At 50.4% G+C, this 21333-nt stretch overlaps 1 protein-coding gene and 1 long non-coding RNA gene across 2 annotated transcripts in view; one reads left to right on the forward strand and one right to left on the reverse strand.

The window, feature by feature from the left end:
• The window catches only part of WT1 (WT1 transcription factor), a 48223-nt gene extending 40444 nt beyond the window's left edge, over positions 1-7779 (reverse strand). The window contains exons 1-3 of the mRNA XM_047693412.1: positions 7229-7779; positions 1307-1429; positions 758-860 (exon numbers count right to left, since the gene is read on the reverse strand). Coding sequence (XP_047549368.1) covers positions 758-860; positions 1307-1429; positions 7229-7673 — 671 coding nt within the window. The 5' untranslated portion in view covers positions 7674-7779. The remainder of the gene's footprint in view (positions 1-757; positions 861-1306; positions 1430-7228) is intronic.
• Positions 7780-8091: 312 nt separating this feature from the next.
• LOC125079623 (uncharacterized) overlaps positions 8092-21333 on the forward strand; it is a 98968-nt gene continuing 85726 nt past the window's right edge. Inside the window, exon 1 of the long non-coding RNA XR_007121157.1 lies at positions 8092-8382. This is a non-coding gene — a long non-coding RNA (uncharacterized LOC125079623). The remainder of the gene's footprint in view (positions 8383-21333) is intronic.

Here is a 21333-nt window from a genome sequence, read left to right on the forward strand (position 1 = left end):
AAGCGGGATGCCGGCCAAGTTCACCCAAAGTTGAAGAATAAATTTGGGGGAGAGTAGGTGGAGGGTGGAACGAGGGCCGGGAGAACGCACAAGGGACAGAGGGGGAAAAGCTTGGAAGGAAAAGAGGCTGGTCTTCTGCCTCCCTGGAACGGGAAGGAGGACAGACGCGGGCTGGAGCAGCGTCCCCGGAGGCCACCACGGCGACCCGACTGAGGTCCTGCCCGCAGTCCGGATCCGCTGCCGGCGCGGGGCCTGGCGCTGGAAACCACGCCCACCGGGTGCGGCGGCGGCCGCAGACCCCGGAGCACAGGGGTGGGGAGCAGGCTGTGGTCCCAGCGTACGCGCCCTCGAATTACTCCCCGAGAAGGCCGCCGGTGTGGCCAGTGGGCGAGGAGAGGTCTGAGAAGTGAGAAGAACGGAGTGGGAGCGGACTCCATGTCTAATCTTTGGTCCCGAGGAAGCTAAGGGCTCCTTAAGGAGCGCTTAAAAAAACAACTTCTCCAAGCTCCACGGTTCTCTAGTTCAAACAGTAACCTCCCTCGTTTATACTCAAAACAAGAACGCCAGGAGACGAGGAAACCTACTTCTTTCAAATCAGGAGATCTGCTTAAATTTGCTTTAAGTAGCTAAACGTGTCCTTTGCCTCCAGGACCCCGCACGCCCGCGGTCGGGGCTGCCCGCGTCGGACGTTCCCTCCGGTTCGCGCGCCCTCTCCGGGGTCCCGGGGACCCAGACACTGTGCGGAGCGCTTTCCTACCTGCTGTACGGCGTCCTCAGCAGCAGGGCCTGGCTGCCAGTGCAACTGTCGGTAGGGGTGTGGCAGCCATAGACTGGGGGCGGCACGGAGTACTGCTGCTCGCCTGCGGAGAGCCGAGGAGAGCCGAGTGAGCGCGCCGCAAGGGATCCGGGTGGGAGTCGGTCGGGGTGAAGCGCAGGGGGCGAGGACGAGGGCAGAGTCCGGGACAGACAGCATCCCCAGCCAGGCTCGGAGACGAAGCTGGGGGCCATGAGCCTGGACGCCGGGGCGTGCCGAGAGAGGGAGTCCAGATCGTAAGGAGCTAATCTGCTTCTCACTTCACATTCCCTTAGCGCTTACTTCCTAGTACACCGAAAAGACATTCGTAGACTTGAGTAGAGCGGTCACCAACATACTGCGGGTGGGGGCAAAACTCAACCTTTTCTTCTCAATTGGGTGAGACTGGGCTGATTATTTCTAAAAATCCCTTCTCTCAAAATTTGTCGTGGGATTCCGGGGATTGGCACGAAAGAAGGGGAGAAGGACCCCACATCCTTCCCGCCTGCTTACCCAGAGAGCCCTGCTGGCCCATGGGGTCCTCGTGCTTGAAAGAGTGGTTGGGGAACTGCGCCGCGTGGTGTGAGGGCGTGTGACCGTAGCTGGGCGTCCCGTCGAAGGTGACCGTGCTGTAACCTGAGAGCGCGGCGGAGAGAAGCACAGCGTCAGCGGAGTGGGGGGGGCGGGAGGCGGGTCGGTGGGTCTACGAGACCTGAACTGGGGTCGAGGAGTCCCCGGGCCCCGAACCAGAAACCCCAGCGGAGGAAGATGCCACCCCATCGGCCTCCAGAACTTTCTCGGCGGGAAGCCGGGTCCAACCGCAAAGGTGTGACCTCGGGGCCGGCGAGCTGCCCTTTCCCAAGTAAAACCCTGACCTCCCTGCCGTTTCCAGATTCATGTACGCCCCTCGTCTCCCACGGTGTCTGCAGCTCCTGAACCGAACCTCAGGCAAGTGAGGTATGAAAACCGCCAACCGCTCGCCAGAGAAAGTTCTTCACCTCCAAAAACAAACACCATGGCTCTTGCTCGGGGGCAGCGCGGGCGAGCGAAATGAATCTGTTCAGCTGACCCCGCGCTGACTCGGAGCCGTAAATCAGGGGTCCGCGCACCAACTTTCATTAATTACTCGGAGCCAGTTAAACGGCATGGGCCTTAGATGGAAAGAGTCATTACTGAGTAATGTTATCTGAGGCTGCGCGACCCTAACACCACGACATCTAAGGCCCTCAGGAAAGCTGGTGAGGATTAAAAGAAAGGGGCCCTTTCAGTTGGGCCCGCGGGCGTCGGCCCTGTGCCCTCCTTCTACCCCTCTCCGATGCAATTCGCATCCCGTTCGTCCTTACTCTGACCACCATCGTGGGGTTCCTCGCGCCCCAGGAGAGGAAGCTGCCTGTTTTAGAGTGTACCTGACACTGTAACTCCCTTTCCCTCCAGGGCAGCGCACGGGTCCCCCAGTTTCCCTACAGTGCAACCAAGGGCAACATCGACTGTTCTTCTCCGACTCTCCGAAGGCTGAGTAATAGAATGTGGTGTCTTGATTGAAAAACGTGGTCTCGCGGGGCCACTGGGTGGCTCAGTCCTTAAATGGCTGCATTCGACTCAGGTGATGATCCCAGGGTCCTGCTATTGAGCCCGGGTCGAGCTCCTTGCTTAGCGGGAAGTCCGCTTCTCCCTCTCTCTCTGCCCCTCCCCCTGCTTGTGTTTTCTGTCTCCCCCTCTCTGTCAAATAAATAAATAAACAAATAAAATCTTTATTAAAAAAAGAAAGAAAGAAAAATGTGGTCTCCTTTTGTGGTTATTATTAAATTGCTTGAAACAGCTCCTGGAAAACTGTTGCCACCGCTGGGGAAAAAGCATCCTCCAACTACGATAAAGGTCAGTCCCGGGGCCCTGAACGGAATGGTGGGATTCTCTCCTTTTATGCGCAGGCCCCAGAGTCTCTGGCCTGAGGTTCAGGCCCAGGGGCAAATGAGATCCGCCCAGTTGCTCACTTACGCTTACAGGAGGTCCACGCTGTGGATCCATCCCCGCACATTCTCCCAAACCCCTCCCAGCCCTTGCGCTGGATCTCGAAACTCCACTCAATTTTTGGGAGTGGGATGGGTCAAATACCCACTCTTGCCCCAGGCATGACAGAGGGTCTGCAACAAGTGTTTGTGAAGACTTAGGGTAGACAGAACTAGGAGGCCGTTACCCCATCATTGAAACATACCCCTCAAACAAAAACAAAACCGGAGCTTCTTCTGTCCACTCGGGGCAGTGCGGTGTGTCTGAGTGGGAGACAGGGTCAAGGCAGGTCCAAAGCAGATCCTACCAGGCAGGCAAAATCTCAAGCACTGCTTGGCGCCACAGGTTGACAATTTAAAAACCACCAACTTTTGTAACTTGCATGACCCCAAAGTCCTACATCTCTCGCCTGCTAAGTAGGCAAAGATGACCCGGGCCCCGTTAGCTGTCAGGCCTGGGTGAGCTGGGCTTCCTTCTGGGAGAGAAGGCACGGTCCTCTTTGAGGCCTACCTGTCAGCTTACAAACGAAATGTGGCTCTCAGTACCCAATTTTGCAGAGAGAAGGCCGAATTTTGAAAAGATGCATTTTTTTAAATAGAAGAAGAAACAAACCACAAAGAAATTGTCTCTAGACGAACCCTTCTCCATTGCTGAGCAGATGGGTAGGCAGTGGCCTGGAGCACGTGCTGTCCTTGGAGGCGGGCTCTGCAACTGTAAGGTTGCGGGCTGCAGCTCCCCAACCGGCCCCGTCTACTCCGCGCCCCGCAAGGCTCCCAAGGGCCCCTCCCGGACAGGTCACGCAGACCGGGTGTGGGGAGGCGGGGTAGGGGCCAGCCTCCAACCCCTTCCTCACGACCCCCGTGTTGAAGGCGCCTGCGGAAGGGACAGAGGGCTCTTTTAATTAGAAACTTATCGGACCCGGGACTGATTAGATCACGCTGTCCTGGGGCCTCTCACCGGGCCAGGGGCGGAGAGTGCGGGGGCGGGGGCCCAGGGAGGAACTGTTGCGGGCAAAAAGGGGCAGCGTGTTCAAAGACTTCTTGTACAAGCCTTCAAGGGAGAGGCTCTAAGCGTCCAAGGTAGCGCTTTTCCCATGGTTAGTCTCTGCCGGGAAAGGGAGTGCAACCTTGACCGCGCGGAGAGGCGAGACACGCTCTGCGCCTCCCTCCCCCGCGCGCGGCAGCGGAGGAACCCGGGAACAGGCTGGCCGGGCCTGGCTTCCCAAGAGCTGGACGGTAAAGTGGACAGCAGGCTCCGTCAGGGAGAGGGGCAGAAGGCTGAAAATGATGACTCCATTGCCGCGGCAGAATAAGGACAAATCTGTCCCCCAACGAAATACCCTCTCCAACGTGACCCAAAGGGGGGCCCCCTTCGCCCTTGGGTACAACTGGTCTCTACACTTGATTCTAGGGTGACCTGGTGGTGATGCCAAGGCCGCCTCCTGCACGGATTCTGAGCCCCCTCCAGCTGAGGGAATCAGAGGCTGACTGACAAGCAATCGTTTGGGGGTTTTGGGGTTCCCCCTTCAATTCATTAATCTGGGACTATCCAAGTCCTCACCCCACTTCTGCCCTGACAAACCATCTAAACAAACCTCACACACAGACTACTGTCGGTTCAGTGCCCCTCCAACAGGGCAAAGGAAATCCATCTCAACAAAAGGACCAAGATCCCTGGAAAAGGGGGTAGAAATAGCCTAGTATGGTCTGCGTGTGAGTCCCAGCTGTACCTCAGAGCGACCTATTGCACACCTAATCTCTTAGAGCCTAGATTTTCTCATCCAGAAATAAGGGAGTCCTCCAATGTCAGACTCCATGCACTCCAATATGCAAACATGCACACTGCCTTAATGCTTCATCGCCAGTGCGATGTACAGAGTACAGAGTAGATGCTCAATAAATGTTTGCTGAATTAATGTTTGGAAGTTTAGGACACCATCTATCCTGTTTAAGAAATGGGAAAGGGAGGGGGGTGGCATGATGCCTGGTGGTGCCAACTGTCCTCTCCTGTGGGCCAGGGTTAGGCTGCTTTGCCTAGGGACAGGGATTCAGAGTCTTGATTTCTCTCTGCTGGAGCTTGGTCTGGAGTCTGTTGATGGCCATTCCCATACTCTGAGGAAGGAGCTGATGCCCTTGCTTCCCCCAACACAAGCCTCCTGCTAGATTGCATTCCTGGGGGAGCCACAGGAATCCCAGAAGTCAAGAGAATTAATCCAGAATCTCCAGGCCTTGGGGTTGCCAAGGCTAGGACTGAAGCTGGAGCAGCTCCTGACATCTCACCCTAACCCCCAGCTGCCCAGTAAGTCCCACCAGCCAGGCGAGCATGACCCACTTACATTTTCAGTGCAAGAAAAAACTAAACCCACAGAAGAGAACTGCCTTACAGGTGTGGCACGTGTCTGGAGCTGGCTTTCCGCTGGGCTTTTCCCCAGGATGGAGATGAGAACTCCTTTACCTGCTAGTCCTGGTCCCCAACTCCCAAGCCTTATATCTCTTTGGCAACCAACCCCATGCTGAACTGATGGGATCCTAGGCACCAGAACTGCCTATAGAAGAGACCCAAACAGCATCCAGATTCCAGATTCCAAAAATCCCCCCAGAACCTAGATGCACTCAAATAAATGCTAACAGCACAGTAGTATTTTGAAGCCCCAGAAACAGACCAAATGGCGTCTCCGGGCCTCCAAAGAGCACACATCCACACTCAGATTCACTCACGTCACACACCTGCCTGCCAGTCTTGCCATTTCTGGTTCAGCCAATTTTAGATGGTCTGCTGCCTTTGGAATGTAGAGCCCCAAGCCAGGGGAAAGTTGGGCTTCTGCTCCAGTGGCATAGAACTTCAGGTGGGGGACAACACCCAAGTTGCTCACCTCTGCTCTCCTCTTACAGATGGGGAAACTGAGAACTGGAGATTTGTAAAAGGTAACAGCCTGCTAATCAGAGGTGACATTCAGAGAACATAAGGCTCTGAATCGACACTGAGTTATTCCAACATCCCTTGAGTGGCAAACACTAACTTCCATGTAGCAAACACCCGGAATGGAGGCCCCCCCCCGGGTGCTGCTTGAGGTTCCGCCACAGACCACGGACCTCGAGTCCCCTAAAGGAAGAGGGGAGAGTGGTTTCGATTTCACTGGGGCTTCTGGTGAGCCAGGTGCTGCAGGCTGGGTTTAGCTAGGGACCACCTGAAGATACTCATTTAGAAGGTGTTGGCACTGACCATGGACCAGAAGCCCTGAGCCCTTCTGCGCTTGGGGAGCCCTGGCACCTCCCGCAAACGGTACATCCTCTGTTCTCCCGGCCCACGCAGCCCAGAAACATCCTAGTCCCTTAGGTCCGCGGGAAATTTTGCTCCAGCAAAAGCATCCGCCATGGCGTTTGTAAGACATTTCCTAAAATACGGAATGAACTCTCAAAGAGCACAGAAGTCCAATTAGTATCAAACTAGAAAACAAACTACAAGGGCCCAGCCTGATTGGCTCTGCGCTAGTTCCTGAGAAACGTTAAGTAGGTGTGTGGGAGCCAGGGCGGGATGGGGACACTACTGGCTGAGTCCCTCGATGTACACTGAAGTCGGCAAATAAACCGTTCTTGTTCTGACCCCCCTGTCTTGCAAAAATCAGCTGAGCTCCGAGTTTAACGACAAAAAGGCACCAAGGCGCGCTGAAAGGAAGACCCATGCTTGGGCCTCGTTCCACCGCCTCTCGGAGGACCCGGTCCCACACAGCTTGGAGCAGGATAAACAGAGTTCTCTTCCAGCCCTGGAGCTCTCACGGACGCCGCCTGAGCTGGAACCCAGGAGACATGGGCTTTTATACTACCAGACGCGAACACGGCCATGGTTCCAGGAAAGCCACTGTTTAGCTGCTAGCCCGTACATGTCCTCGTTCCTTGTTCCGTGATACTTATCGAACGTCTAATGTGTGCCATCGCCGTGAAGGCTGGAGCGGCTCCTGACATTTCCGCGCGGGGTAGGAACACGGGCTGCTCACCCGGTGCTGGTCCCACAGTCTGAAAGCTACAAAGGTCCAGTGCCTAATAACAGTCCCGTGGTGCTTTGAGCCACAGAGCACCTTCCTGAGACAGAGCCAGACACTGCACCGGTTCCCTCTTCCGACTCCTTCCGAGTCTAGCAGTCCTGGGATCTCCTGGGGTCCGAGGGGCCCCAGATGACCTCCCGGCTCATGCGAACCAGTCTGGCTCCCGGCTCTGCAGGATGTCAGGGGCCTCCGCCAGCACGTACTCCCTCTCCCCTGCCTCCTCTCCCCAAGCCGCTGCTTCCGCTACCCTCGTGGTCTGGGGTGGGGGTGGGGGGCAGCCGGTTAAGAGCCGGGGTCAGGGAAGGGAAAGGACCGGGGAGTGCTAGAGCGAGGCGACAGCCCCGGCGCCACCCCGCGTGTAGAGGGCGCTCCCCCGGCCCGCTTACCCTGGTTGCGGATAGCGGGCTGGCTCTCGAGGCAGCTGGGCAGGTAGGGTGCGTTGGGGAACATCCTGGCCTGACCGGAGGACGCCTGGCTGGGCGGAGGAGGACCGAAGGGACCGTAGCGACAGGCTCCAGCTGTGCCGGTGAACTGGCCGGAGAAATGCACGGTGAAGGCGCTCAAACACTGCTCCTCGTGCGGCTCCGCGCCGCCCCAGCTCGGCTCCTGTTTGATGAACGAGTGAGGCGGCGGCGGCGGCGGGGGTGGCGGCGGGGCCGGCGGCGGCGCAGGACCGCCCAGCGAACCGTAAGCCGAGGCGCCCGGGGGTGCAAAATCCAGCACCGGCGCCCACTGCGCGGCGCCGCTCACGGGCAGGGCGCAGCCACCGCCGCCAGCCAGCGAGGGTACCGCCGGCAGCAGCGCATTCAGGTCCCGCACGTCAGAGCCCATTTGCTGCGGCTCAGCCCCGGATGCCCCGCGGCTCCTTCGGCCTCGCAGACGCTCGGCGCTGTACTCGGCCGCACCTAACTTGGCCCAGAGGCCGCCTGGGCCCCGGAGCCCCGGCTGCTCGGGGTGCTGAAGGCACCCAGACCCAGAGCGGAGAGAGTGTGAAGACGCCGGCTCCGGGGCACACGTGGAAGCTGGCTCCTGCGGCAGGAGGAAGTCCAGGATCGCGGCAAGGAGGCGGCGGGGCCCCGGCTCCTGGGCTGCGGTCCCGGCTCTGGGTGGGTGGGTGAGTGAGTGAGTGAGTGAGTGGGAGGGCGGGTGGGAAGGGGGGAGCGCACAGACGGCCGGGTTGCGGAGAACCCCCGGGTGTGGGCGCTGCCTTGAACTCCTTACCCCAGCTGCCTGGCTGCCCCCAGCTTCCCAAAGCTCAAATAAGAGGGGCTGGCGGCGGGGGAGGAGGAGGAGCCAGAAGCCTCGGCCGCTCCATTCACACCGCTGCCTAAGCCGGGCCAGGCAGTGCGCGCGGCTCGGTGGGGGCGCCCTCGCCGCGGGGGTGGGGGGCGGGCCTGAGAGAGCGTTACCTCTGGGAGACACCCTCCTCTCCTACCAGCCACGCGCTCTCAGCCCGCCTACGGGACGCAGCCCTACCCCCACCTCCCCTTCTCGGCCTTTGCAAGTGTGGGCGCCTCGGGGCACTGGCGAGTCTCTCCAGGTGAGCAGCGAATGTCCCCACTGCATCCCTGTGTGTGTGTGTGTGTGTGTGTGTGTGTGTGTGGTGGTGGTGGTGGCGAGGGGGGGGGGGTGTTAATCTGAGAGGGCGGGTTCAAGGGAGGGGCAGGTGAGCTCCGCGAGGGCGGGAACTTCAGGAAAGCACTGAAAACTTTCCAGAGCTTCAGAGAGGCCAGTTCCTTTACTCAGATCCCGAAAGTCCAGCTCCTGCTTCTTGTGCAGCCGGGCAGGAGTGGTGGCCGTAATCTCAGGTTCACTTGGGGTGGGGGTCACACTTTATGGGTTCCAGAGGCCACGCGCAAGGTGAACGTGGGTGACCTGGGGGGCGCGGTGCTTCAGCTGTGATAAAAGGCATATTTCGATCGTCTAGTAGTTGGTTACTGGATGAGGTTCGTGCCCAGACGAGGGCAGTTGTCGCCTGCCTAAACACTGGTGTCAGCGGCACTTAATCTCCTTTCCTAGTGAGGGATATTTAACTCTAATTCGGTGAAGCCGGGAAAGCTTTTAGGGGAACACCCAGAGCTTGCACGCATTCTGACCGGAGAATCCTGGAGCCCAGTATGGAGGTTGAGAGGTGGGGAGGATTCCAAGTCCAAGTCCCCCGGGGAGAGGTTGTCTCCTGCAGCCAGTACCGCCGCCCTCGGCCTCCGCTCACGGTGGAGGATACCATTCTGGATAAGCAGTGACTGATGAGGGGACGCAAACCGATTAGGAGGACCACGAGGGAAACCCCTTAGTGGCCCACGGTCCAGGGCAGTGTTCTCACGGTTGGGAGTTCCGAGCGCTGAACTTCGCCACATCAGACTCCTCTCTTCACCTGGTTACTCTGTGGGAGCCCCGCGCCTCAGGGCGGGTGTTTGAGGTTTTGTTTCGGTTTTTGGCTCTTCCACAGTAGTCAGGGTTTAAGGGGATGCGGATCCTAGGCAAGGAGAAGCGCTGGGAACCCGGGTTGGAGTGCGTTTCGGGGCTCGTGGAAACGCCCAGGAGGCAGCGGCGACGGCGCAGCCTGGAACCGCCAGGAGCGCGGGCGGGCAGCAGCCGGTGGCCGCCAGGCCTCTTCCTCCAGGCTGGCCGCGGAAGGGCGCGCACCTCTCCACCAAGCCCTTGCGAAGCGACAACCGTGGTAGTTGCAGTTTTACAAAGAAACGGAACGTTTTAAAAGCCGTGGCATGCTCTTCATTTTCTTGCGCTTTGGTTTTAGTTAACTTGAACTTGCGCTGAGTAAATGAAGTAGACCTGAGTTCTGGCTGCGAACCCGAGGCTCAGAGCCTACACACCAAACAAAATTCCCTCCTCTTGGGGTCGCTCGTCCTAAAGGCGCAAGAGACGGTGAGGGCAAAGGTCGGGAACGCGCGCTATCCGCTGGTTCCCCCGGCCACCTAGAGGTCCTGCCCCTCTCTGCGCTACTTTGGTGCATGACTGTGCTTGTCTCCACTCAGAAGCTTTATCTTTTCTTTAAAGAACTGAAAAGGTTCTGGAGGCCAGCTCCTTCTTCCCCGACACTCTGTGAGCTGCCCACTACGCTCTCGCAAGTGCAGTCTGGAAACCTGCAGCGGGGCTGGAGAGCTGGGAAGACGGCATGCGCCTCTGGTCCCTTTGGTGCAGAAAGGCCCCGGGAGATGAAACTTCTCAGGCCAAGTTGCCCCTAGAACTCCGCAGACCCCTGGCTCACACCCACCACTTTTATTTCAACGTCGAAGGAGTTTTTCTTAACTAGGATTCATTCAAGCGCCACGAGGGAAGGAGAGACCTTTACGAAAAGTCAGGGATTTTTATTTGCCAACGAAAAGGTCGATATTGTTTCTTTTTTATACTCTTCTGCAAAGTTTTGGGGGTCTTTGGGGGGAAGGTGACCTGAACGTGAGCTTTTGTGGTTTTGAATCCCAGATAGGACAGAGGTGCTTAATTTTGCGCCTTTACGTTTTTAAAAAAGTTTTTGTTCAGGGGTGGGGTGGGGTGGAGTGAGAAGAAAGGGGGGGCCGAGGAAATTCAGGACTTTTCTTCCCTCCGCCATTTGTTGCCTGAGAATCCCAGAGGGAGGTAGAGCGGTAGTGTGATCCCCGCTTCAATCCTGGCTTGCCTCCTCGCTCCGGCACCGTAGTCCGAAACGGTGGGAGGAGTTCCCTGCAACCCGCAGGGCCGGGAAGTAAGTGCTGCGCGTCTGCCGCCGCTCGAAGTCGGAGGGCCTCGCGGGAGAGGAGGTCTCCGAACGCCCCCACCCATCCGCATCCCCGGAAGCCCAGGAGCCCCAGGCCCAACGCTGGGAAACCCGCACACTGAGGTCCCCCTTTTCCCCTTGAATAACCTATTCTGCCGGAGCTCGGCGGTTATCCAGGCAGACGCGCCCGCTAAGCTGGCCCGCCAGGCTGAGGGACAGAGTATCTGGCCGGGAGGAACTCTGCCTGCCTCGGCAGGTGGGCGCTCACCGGCACCTCCGTAGCTCGAGGCCCAAGGAAATGAGCGCAGCGGAGACCTGGCCGCTCCCTTCTCTGATCCACCTTTCCACTCCCGTCAGCGCTGAGACTTACGGCACAGAGGATTTGTCTGAATCACCATTTGGCAGGAATGGAAATACAACTCCCCGTCTGCAGAGAAGGAAACTGAGGCCCAGGCAGAGAGAGGAAAGGCAGCTGTAGAGCGCGGTGGTTAAGAGGATGGAATTGGTAGTCAGAGAGTGGAATCTCAGGTCCGCCGGGTAACAGCTGTGTAACCCTAGAGGACTTCCATAGCTTCTCTGAGCCTCAGTTTCCTTATTGATGAGATGGGATAGTGCAATACTAGCGTCCACTTCGTGGAGTCGTGGGGATTAGACCAGAGAATAGTGTTGGTTTCACGCGTTCGATAAACGTTACAATCGTTGTCACTATTACTAAGGATACATGGCAAAATAGTGCCCAAGCCGAGCTGGAACCCAGATCTCTCGACGGCGTCTAGCTCAGTCAGGCCTTTATCCCCCTCCCTTTCTGCCTCCGTAGAGCTAATGGAATGGGCTGTAAAGAAGGGAGGGAGAGAGGGACAATGAAAACCCAAGTGGCTCGGATACATTGGTAAAAGTCATCCTGGCCTGGAAGGTGCTTAATTATTGGGAGATCAAAAATCACCGCTGAGTGGTAGAGGGTCCCAAGGACCTCTAACCGCCCCCCTCCTCCGCCCCTTTGACCTGGGGGCTGTCAACTGCATCTGACCAAGAGCCGAGCCGGCCCTGCAGCCGCGGCCCCAGGGAGCGGCGCGTACTCCCAGGCTGCGCTCTGGGCGTCACCCCGCGGTCGCCGACAACTGAATAAACACTCAAAGCACTGCGATCTGTCAAGGGCTGGGGCTGGAGACGCAGAAGAGGAGTGGCTGCACCACCAGCCGCCCAGGAGGAACTGGCGCTCCGTGAGCACCTCGGGCAGGGGCTAAGCCCCGAGCTCCACGCGCAGGACCAGCAAGCAGCCCAACAGCTACTCCTCCCTCCCTGCCCACTCCAACTCTTGGGGATCTGCTTACCCCCCGGCATCTCCGTAGGCGCTTAGCAGGTTTCCAGCCCCGTGCTTGCAGTAGAAACCCCAGCTTCATTTCTTTAAATTTAAAAAAAAAAAAAAAAAAAAAAAAGTAAGCGAGGGACTTTTGTTAGAGAGTACCCCTCGCCTTTGTCCCCCCACCCTGGCTTTCTCTGCTCATTTGAAAAATAACTCGATTTTTTTTTTTTAACAACCTTTCGTCTACAGTACAAACTCCTTTCTCTGACCCAGTTTGGGGGTTCAGGACCGGTGAGCGCCGCAGCCTAGGCGCTGCAAAATTTTTCCCTCTCCCCCAGCTTGCAGTTCCTGGAACGGCCAGAGTTACCCGTCTATTCTGATGCCACCGCGAGTTGGTCCCCAAGCTCCCAGAGAGTCCCCGTTGAAAGGATTCCGCAGCGCTGCCTCTATTATTATACCGTAAATCTTTTTAAATTCTGGAACTAATTATATAGAGGATATGTCTCAATTTGTTCTGCATTAATGCCACAGTGGGGATGGAGGCCGGGCCGTGGCCAGAGCAGATACGTAGGCCCATGAAATTGATGAACTGAGAGTTGCTCCCAGTCCTAAGCGCACCATCTGGAATTCCAGTCTGAGGTTACAATTAGAACTCCTGACCCCGGATTCAACTTTGCAAACAACAGGGGAAAAAATGGGAAAAAGAAAAAAAAAAAACAAGGGAAAAAAAATCCAACTTATATTCTGCACCTGTAAAAAAAAAAAAAAAAATCCCCACACAATCTTAAAATCTTTCCATCTCAGAAGATTCTTTCCAAGTATTCTTTAGTGTTTTTTTTTAACCTATAAAAGATAATGGACTATATTTTATAGACTGGATTTTATCTTATCCCTTTCCCTCTCCCGACTGCACTCAGTTTAACAGTTGTCAGTTTTTTCTTTTTTCTTAAGGGTTGGATTTAATTATATGGGACCAAAATATTCCTTAGTAAATTAGCTTGCTAAATATTCTGTCATTTTGCTATTCTGCTTTTGAGAAACAGCTTAATTACAGAAATCTATCTGGACCTAGGAACTTCTTTTTCACTGTTGCTCCAGCTTAACTGTAATCAGGGATTTTATTTGTGTTATAATTTTATTTGTGTTCTAAATCGGTTAGGTCAAATTCTTCCTTCTTTCTTTAGTAACACACTGCTTTATTTTCCTCTCACTTTGACCCTCTGAAGAAAACGAAGGACCAGGCAGTGCTGGGGAAATCTGTTAAATTTATTAGCATAAATGCTTAGACAAAACGAGATATAAATCATTCAGATGTATTAAGCCATAAAGTATTCCAATGAAGTCAGTGCCTCACGGGGTCCTGGTGTATAAGTGTTCATATAAAACAAGTTATCAGTATTATCTTTCAAACCGAATATGTGTTGTAAAAATATCCAAACGTTGAGTTAAGAATATGGGGGCAATGGCTATGCAGGAAGGGTAGCGATTTGGTGGCTCAGAAAGCATGGCAGAAGACAATTCTCAACAGTAGGAAAATGGAAAGAAGAAATGAATGGAGAGCAAGACACTGCTTTCTGTAGAACACTTTTTTCCCCTAAAAAAGGTCAATTTAGCTTTAAAAAAATCTAGTCAGAAAAGGCACTGGCTCTTCACACAGATAACGGATGAGCCATTAGTGGGGAGCCACCTGGGCCTCCGTCTGCGAACCCGGATATGCAGCTGGTCAGCAGAAGGATGTGAATTCACTGGAGGTGGACAGGGAGAAGAGGGATGGGGGAGTGAGGAAGGGGAGTTGCCAGAATTCCTAGCAGAGGTTTACCAAGATAAAAAATCAGACAAAATGTTTAAGGAGCAAGGGCTCTCAAAGCTCATAATCACAGCTCTCTGTAAACCTTAGCAAACCAAGGCATTCTTTGCCTTTTAGAAATGACTGTTCCAAAGCCTTTTTTTTTTTCCTTCTCCCTCTCTCTCTCTCTCTCTTCTTCTCTCCCCCTCTCTCTCTAATCAAGGAGTTTACCAGAGAAAGGGAATCTCCCTTTTCTTCATCAGGGACATCGTCAGCTTTTGGGGTTCATGGGTTCATTCACCATTGGGGTAACCATTTATCAGGCAATTTCTTTGTGCCAAGTGTTGTGGCAGGGACTGGAAATCCAGCCGCAGGAGAACAAGCTCCACCCTCCTCTCACCGAGCTTGCTTGCATTCCAGCAGGAATGACAGACAAATTACAAGCAAACAAGTTGGATACTTTCAGCTAGGGGTAACTGCTACAAAGAAACAAGGAGATTCATAGACTAGAGGCGTAAAGGTATGACAGGGATGTGAACAAATGTACATGCACTGCCCTGTCTTAATGTGTTTGTAAGTATCTCACTTTAGTGCTGTGTGGCAGGAAGGGTTTGAAGGATTTGGAACACTTGGTCTGGACAGATCTCTACCTAGAGGGGGCTGGACTTTATGGAATCAGGAGACTAGCGGTTTAGAGAGGGGTGGATTAAAATCGCCACCAGCAGGGACAGCTGGGTGGCTCTGTTGGTTAAGCGTCTGCCTTCAGCTTTGCTCATGATCCCAGAGTCCTGGGATCCAGTCACATATTGGGCTCCTTGCTCAGCAGGGAAGGCTCCCTCTGCCTGCTGCTCCCCCTGCTTGAGCTTTCTCTCTCTCTTTCTCTGACATATAAATAAAATCTTAAAAAAATAAAATAAAATCGCCGCCACCAGCTGAGTGATGTGAAAGTTACTTAACCTCTGAAACACTCCATTTTTTCCTCTTGATAAAAATAGCAGCACCTGGGGCGCCTGGGTGGCTCAGTGGGTTAAAGCCTCTGCCTTCGGCTCAGGTCATGATCCCAGGGTCCTAGGATCGAGCCCCATATCGGGCTCTCTGCTCAGCGGGAAGCCTGCTTCTCCCTCTCTCTCTCTGCCTGCCTCTCTGCCTACTTGTGATTTCTGTCAAATAAATAAATAAAATCTTAAAAAAAAATAGCAGCACCTTTTGAAGTTGAGAGAATGAGATGAGGAAGGGCATAAACCATTTTCTAGCCCAAAGGGAGCACTCAATAAATGGTCACTATTATCTATATTCTTATAGATTCTGTTATTCTTTGTTTCCCATTAATTGATAAGTTGTAGACAATACCGATAACCGTGTGAGTTACAAAAATCTTCACTGTTGTTCAATCAGGGAGAAGGGCAAGAGGAGAAGCCCTTTGCCAACCATTCTAACCTTAGCTGGGTTTGTTACTGCCTTGAAGTGAATTGAAATCGTTCTGTCCTATACCCAGGTCTGAAACAGAAAATATGTAGCTTCTGCTTGAAAGTCAAGCTTAGATTTTTTTCCTTGCAGTACAGAAGACTATAGATGAATGTCAGCTCGAAAGGCTTAGGATGGCATTTTCCCTTACAGCCACATTTCAGGTAGGTAGCCTAGTGTAGAATAAAGAATCCTGGGCTAGGTATAAAAGCAGCTGGGTTCAAATCTTGTTTCTGACAATGACCATGGCCTTGGGGAAATAACTTAAGCTCTTGATTTTTCAATACCCTTATCTGTAAAAGGAGAATGATAATAAGGATAAAAGCCATCAGGACCATCCTTAATGTGGGAACTAACCAGGGAAATAAATGTTGCAAGGAGTGTTGGGGTACATGCATCACTTTCTTCAGCATGTTTCTTACTTTGTAAAATGGGCATAGTACCTTTCTCATGGGTCTGTCGTGAGAATGACATGAGATGTGTGTAAAATCTTTCTGAACACGCCTAGAATAGAGTGCTCACTACCTAATTGTGGCTGCTACTTTTCTTGTTAACCTTTCTCTGGTCATGCTCCCAGAGCTGAGCTTTACCTTTTCACACTTATAGTTTTTTGTTTATTTGTTTGTTTGTTTTTTACTGTGGCAGGATGAAATAGTATAAAGGGCAGGGCTTAGGGATCAGATGTCTGGGGTTTGAGTCCTCCTCTCCTCCTTATTTTCTGTATGACTTTGGGTGACTTCCTTACTTTTTCTGAGCCTCAAGTTTCATAACTGTAAAAATGGGAGCTAAGGATACCTTCATTTCACAGAGCTGTTTTGAGAACAGATTAACACAACACATGTAAAGTGCTTACATGGTACCTGGCATGTAGTCAGAAATCTAAAAATGGTAGTTACTAAGTTTTCAATTTGTCTAATCAGAGAATATTAATTTACTTCAAAAAACTGAGCAGCCACCAAGAACCTGGATTCCAGCGTGATTCTGAGCACACACAAACAAATCCCCATCTTCTAAATTCACCTGTGCCACATTGAAATCTTACTCCTTCTTATAGGAAAGACTTTGTAATCAAGGCATTGACAATGACTTTTCTTTTTGAGTATCAGTCCATTAGGTTGTAAGTTAGAATCACATTTATTTTCACCGAGTTTCTTTGCAGAATAACCAGCATATATCAAGGACTTTGGTAATCTCGTATTTTTTAAAATAAGCAGAAAACTTTTCAGCCAATGGAGAGGGAAAAAAAAACAGTTGGACTCTCTTCCTGGAGTTGCCACATAGCATTTATTAATAGCTCTGTAAACAGGCTTGAACATAGTATCAGCTGGCTGCTCAAGATATTACAAAAGTTTATGAGAAGTGGCTCAGGAAAAACAAGATGGACTCATTAGAAATCTGATACTGGTCAATAGTGCCTTTATCCCGAGTCTCCATAAATCACAAACAAATGAAACTTCTATTGTGATCACTGTTCCATTTCTAAAGGATCTCCTTCTCCCCTTTAGTAGAAATTAAATAACATTTAAGAAAGCTCATGATTTTTTTTCTCTACTGATACAGAGACTAATTACAAAATTTCCCAAGAGGTAATAAATATCAAACTCTAATAAACAGATGTGACATACAATAAATAAAAAGCACATAACTTTGATTCTCTATTTAGGGCATATGTTTATCTTTAATTATCCCCAAACTAAGAATGGAATAACTGTTGTTATCTATTTATTATTTATTTCTAGAGTGACACCACGTTTTTATCTTGCCCAGAACAGTCGCAGTTTAAGTTGTTGTCCCAGCTTAATTATTAATTGCTCTCCTTTTACCTCCCAAAGTATTTTAGAATTGATGGTAAATAGTAAGGGTTCCAGTTGCTTAAAATTTTATTTTATAAAAAAGACAGGTTCAGGAAAGCCATTAGAACAAGGGTGAAAGACAAGAGTTAATTGTGGCTAGCGAGAAGAAGAAAAGATTGGATTAATATTAGAAATCAAAGGATGAGGGGGTGCCTGGGTGTCTCAGTCAATTAAGCCTCTGCCTTTAGATCAAGTCATGATCTCAGGGTCCTGGGACTGAGCTCTTGTTGGGCTCCCTGCTCAGCAGGGAGTCTGCTTCTCCCTCTTCCTCTCCCTCTGTCCCTATCCCCCCCTCCCCAGCCCCCTGGCTTGATATCTATCTATCTATCCCTCTCCCTCTCCCAAAAAATAAATAAATAAAATCATTTAAAAAAAAAGAAATCAAAGGATGAGGATAATTACTGTAATTGAGCATAAAATTTAGTTCTGAGCTTCCTGATAACCAAGTCAAAAAGGGAAAATAAAACTAGCTATGTCTCTCTCATTATAAAATAGAGAGAAGAAACCCATTTTTTTGAGAAGAGACAGACTTTTCTAGCACTAAGCTCCGACAGAAACTCAGCTCACTAGCCTTCCTCTAAGGATCATGAGAAATGGTTAGTGACTTCAACAATAAAGTTTCAAAAGATGCAGAGATATTCTCTGGCGACTTCTCATTTCAACCCAATGGTGTAGTATTAAAATTATAGTTATTTTTCTAAAAAATAAACAAACAACAAAACCAAAAACCAAAACAAACAAAATTTTTTTAAAGATTTTATTTATTTGACAGAGAGAAAGATCACAAGTAGGCAGAGAGGCAGGTAGAGAGAGAAGGGGAAGCAGGCTCTCTGGAGCTTGATGCGGGGCTCGATCCCAGGATCCTGGGATCATGACCTGAGCCGAAGGCAGAGGCTTAACCCACTGAACCACCCAGGCACCCCAAAACAAACAAATTTTAAAAACCCAAACTTTTTCTAAAAGGAAAGAGGCAGTAATATAATCACTTTTTAAAGTTCTCTGAGAGTCTGACCTGACTCAAATTAACCTAATGTGTTAATTTTCAGAAACTGCCTACTGATAATTTTTAAAAATTTTATTCATTAATCATCAAATAACTTTGAATATGAACCAAAACACTGCTAGGGACACAACCCTTGTTCTCCAGAATTTGTGATCTGATTTGGGGAGAGCCCTAGGGTAGTAGTAGTTCTTTTTTTTTTTTTTTTTAAGATTTTATTTATTTATTTGACAGAGATCACAAGTAGGCAGAGAGGCAGGCAGAGAGAGTGAGAGGGAAGCAGGCTCCTTGCTGAGCAGAGAGCCCCATGCGGGACTCGATCCCAGGACCCTGAGATCATGACCCGAACCGAAGGCAGCAGCTTAACCCACTGAGCAACCCAGGTGCCCCGGTAGTAGTAGTTCTTAACTGAGATGATTTCCTACACCTCTGGACAGAGCATCTGGTTATGGTTAGAGACATTTGTGATTGTCACAGCTTGGTTGGGTAGGAAAGTAGATGCTACTAACGTCTAGTGCAGACAGGCCAGGGAAGCTGCTAAACTTTCTTTAATTCACAGGGCCGTCCTCCCACAGCAAAAAATTATCCTGCCTAAAATGTCAACAATTCTGAGGTTAAGAAACCCTGCCTTAGGGTACTGTCACTAGAAGAGATCATCATTTCTAGCTGGGGTAAAAAGAAGCTTCCTGGAGGAGAGGTCCCACCTCTCCCACCCCACCCCAGTGGAACCGGAAGATGCCTCTCCCCATGCTCAAGAAATGGTAGGCACAGAAACAGGTAGGTGAGAAGAGGCAAGCATACTGTAGGGATGCTGTCCACAAAGGGAAATTGTGGGTAAACTAACTGAGCTACAAAAGAGGACAGTTATGTGAAACAGTAAGAGAGAAAGCCAGAGAGTTCAAGTGAAGTTAGGGCAAAGAGTTTCTGCTCTGATGTTATGCTCTAAGATCTCTAAACATTGCTAGTGTTTTTTGTTGGTTTTTTTTTTTAAACCACACAAATCAAAAGCAGCATAAACTTTATAAACTTTTATGTTCACAAAGATCATCTTTGAATACCAGCTTGGGCTGTATATATATGGATAGATGGATATTTTCTTCTACTCCCCTACATCATTTTTCACCACTTACATAGTAGGGATTCCTTGGACTCAGTTTTATATCACATTAAATTTTAAAAAACGAGTGCCTACTTAAAAATACAACCTATCAAGGCACAGAAAATTCTGAACCACTGCTGTAATTAATAGAACATTGTAGGAATCACCATTAAGAAATATTATTCTGACCTAGTTCGCCGTGTCAAGCTGCAGATTGTCCTTTTCTCGAATCATGGAATGCTTTGTGAGAAAGGACTACAAAGCTGGGTCCTTCGATATTAGCCATCTCACCCCCCAAAGTTCAGCCAGAAGTGGGACAAAACCCTCCTCACCATGTCGACGTGTTTACTTCTGGCGTAGGAAAATATTGCTGTTGCCCAATTTGGTTTTCCAGCCCATTCACTTGCCTGGAAACATATGTTTTATTCTTTCCTTTGATGATTTACAAATAAATTAGCATGATCCGCCAAGGCCTGCCAACATACATGTGTGACTGGAGAAATCTGAGATGTTGAAAAATGATTGTGATTTATTGTATCCCGATACTTTCTTCTGAAGGACCAAATAAATAGCACAAGTTAGTTATATACCTGACATATTTATTGCAGAAATCCCACTGAGCACTTCCCATTGTCATGTGTTCTCACACATTGTTTTCACAAATTGTGTTTTGAAAGAAGTCAGGGAAATTCAGGCCAGAGAAACAAGATGTTATCTTTTGGAAAGGATGAGCCCACTCTAATGGAAAGGGATAATCCATTTAGAGGTTTGCAAAGCCAGTGTCCTCCAGTGGGTGTGATAAATCCACAGGATCTGAATCCAGAATTTTGCACTGGGACCTTGAAGTCAGCAGGAACAATTTAGTTGTGCTCCAAATGAACACAGTGTATCACTGTTATTATTGGATAAGCATGCACATCTGTTAGGTCAATTTTGTCCCAATTCTTTAAGGGAATTACATTCACCAAACACAGTTCTAATTATGTCCATCACAAATAGATCTAAGATGAATGCATAATGTCAGTGCCACTCCTTAATCATCCCTGTTTGAAAACCAGATATAAAAAGGAGAAAAATTCACCTGCTCATCTCAGATGGGTCACATGCTTGGAGAACCCCTGAAGAGACTCTAGTTCTCCCCTAAATTTCATCAACAGGACCATATTCAGAAGACGAGAATATTTGAGACAGCTGCCCTTCTTCACTTTCAAATAAATGTTGTACATGCTTTAACTTATGGTGGGGGGCAAGAGGAATCCAAATATGCTTTTCTAAGAAATTCTTCATCACTTCCTTTCCTAACCCCATACAGTACCTTCCTAAGTATCGTTCAGTTCACCCAGGTTGTGTAAGACAATTTTTCTCCAGGTTGAAATGGCAGTTTGCAGCAGGGTACAGCTGTAAGGCACTTCAAAAAGCATCTAGCTCTACCCCTCATTTTTCAGATAAAATGTTATACAACTTGACCCAGATTACCTGGCTAGTTCATGGCAGAGCTCCCGCTAAGGCCCGGCCTATGGGAGGTGAGATCTATCTTTCTGTAACTGCATTCACTCATTTACACTTTCTGAGTACATATCATAGGCCCAGTAACTGAACAGGAGACACATGGTCCTTGCTCTCAACGTGCTCTGTCTGCCTATGCCAGGATTTGGTCACAGGTGAAGCAGGACGTGGAACTTCTGCTAGAAGATGTATCCTTATAACCACGCTCCCTTACACCAGCTCCGAGAATCCGTCAGTTCTTCCCTACGGTAATCAGGAAGACCAAAGGCCACTTCATTAAGTTTTAGAGAGAGGGCCTCTGGTGGGCTTGTCAATAATTAGCTAACCTCAACATTGTTAAAAATAGAAAAACATCATTATAGCTTACAGAGGACCTGATGGACAGAGATGCCTGGCACACCGACAGCACTTTTTTGCTTGAATTAGTCAATGATGCCTCCCAAAGTTTTAGCAACAAGGATACCCCAAGGGGGAGCTCTTCTGGTTTGGAACTGAACTACAGTGAGTGCGGATCAAACCCAAAGCACAAGGAGCTTTTCAGAGCCGCATTTAGTAGCATAGTCAAAGGAAGATAACCAGAAAGCCACAAAGAAACCGTTAAGCCTCTCCTCCCTGTGTTTTTGCTGCCTATTTAACACTGATGAAATCCTGACAGTATTGGTTAGGCGGGGGGAGTGTTACACAATGTGCAAACTTCGCAGACATTTACCAAAGATTAAGTTCCAAGATGTAAAACAAATAAAACAAAGATTTTCTCCTAATTTG

The sequence above is a fragment of the Lutra lutra genome, chromosome 10 (assembly GCF_902655055.1).
Source record: "Lutra lutra chromosome 10, mLutLut1.2, whole genome shotgun sequence".
NCBI lineage: Eukaryota > Metazoa > Chordata > Mammalia > Carnivora > Mustelidae > Lutra > Lutra lutra.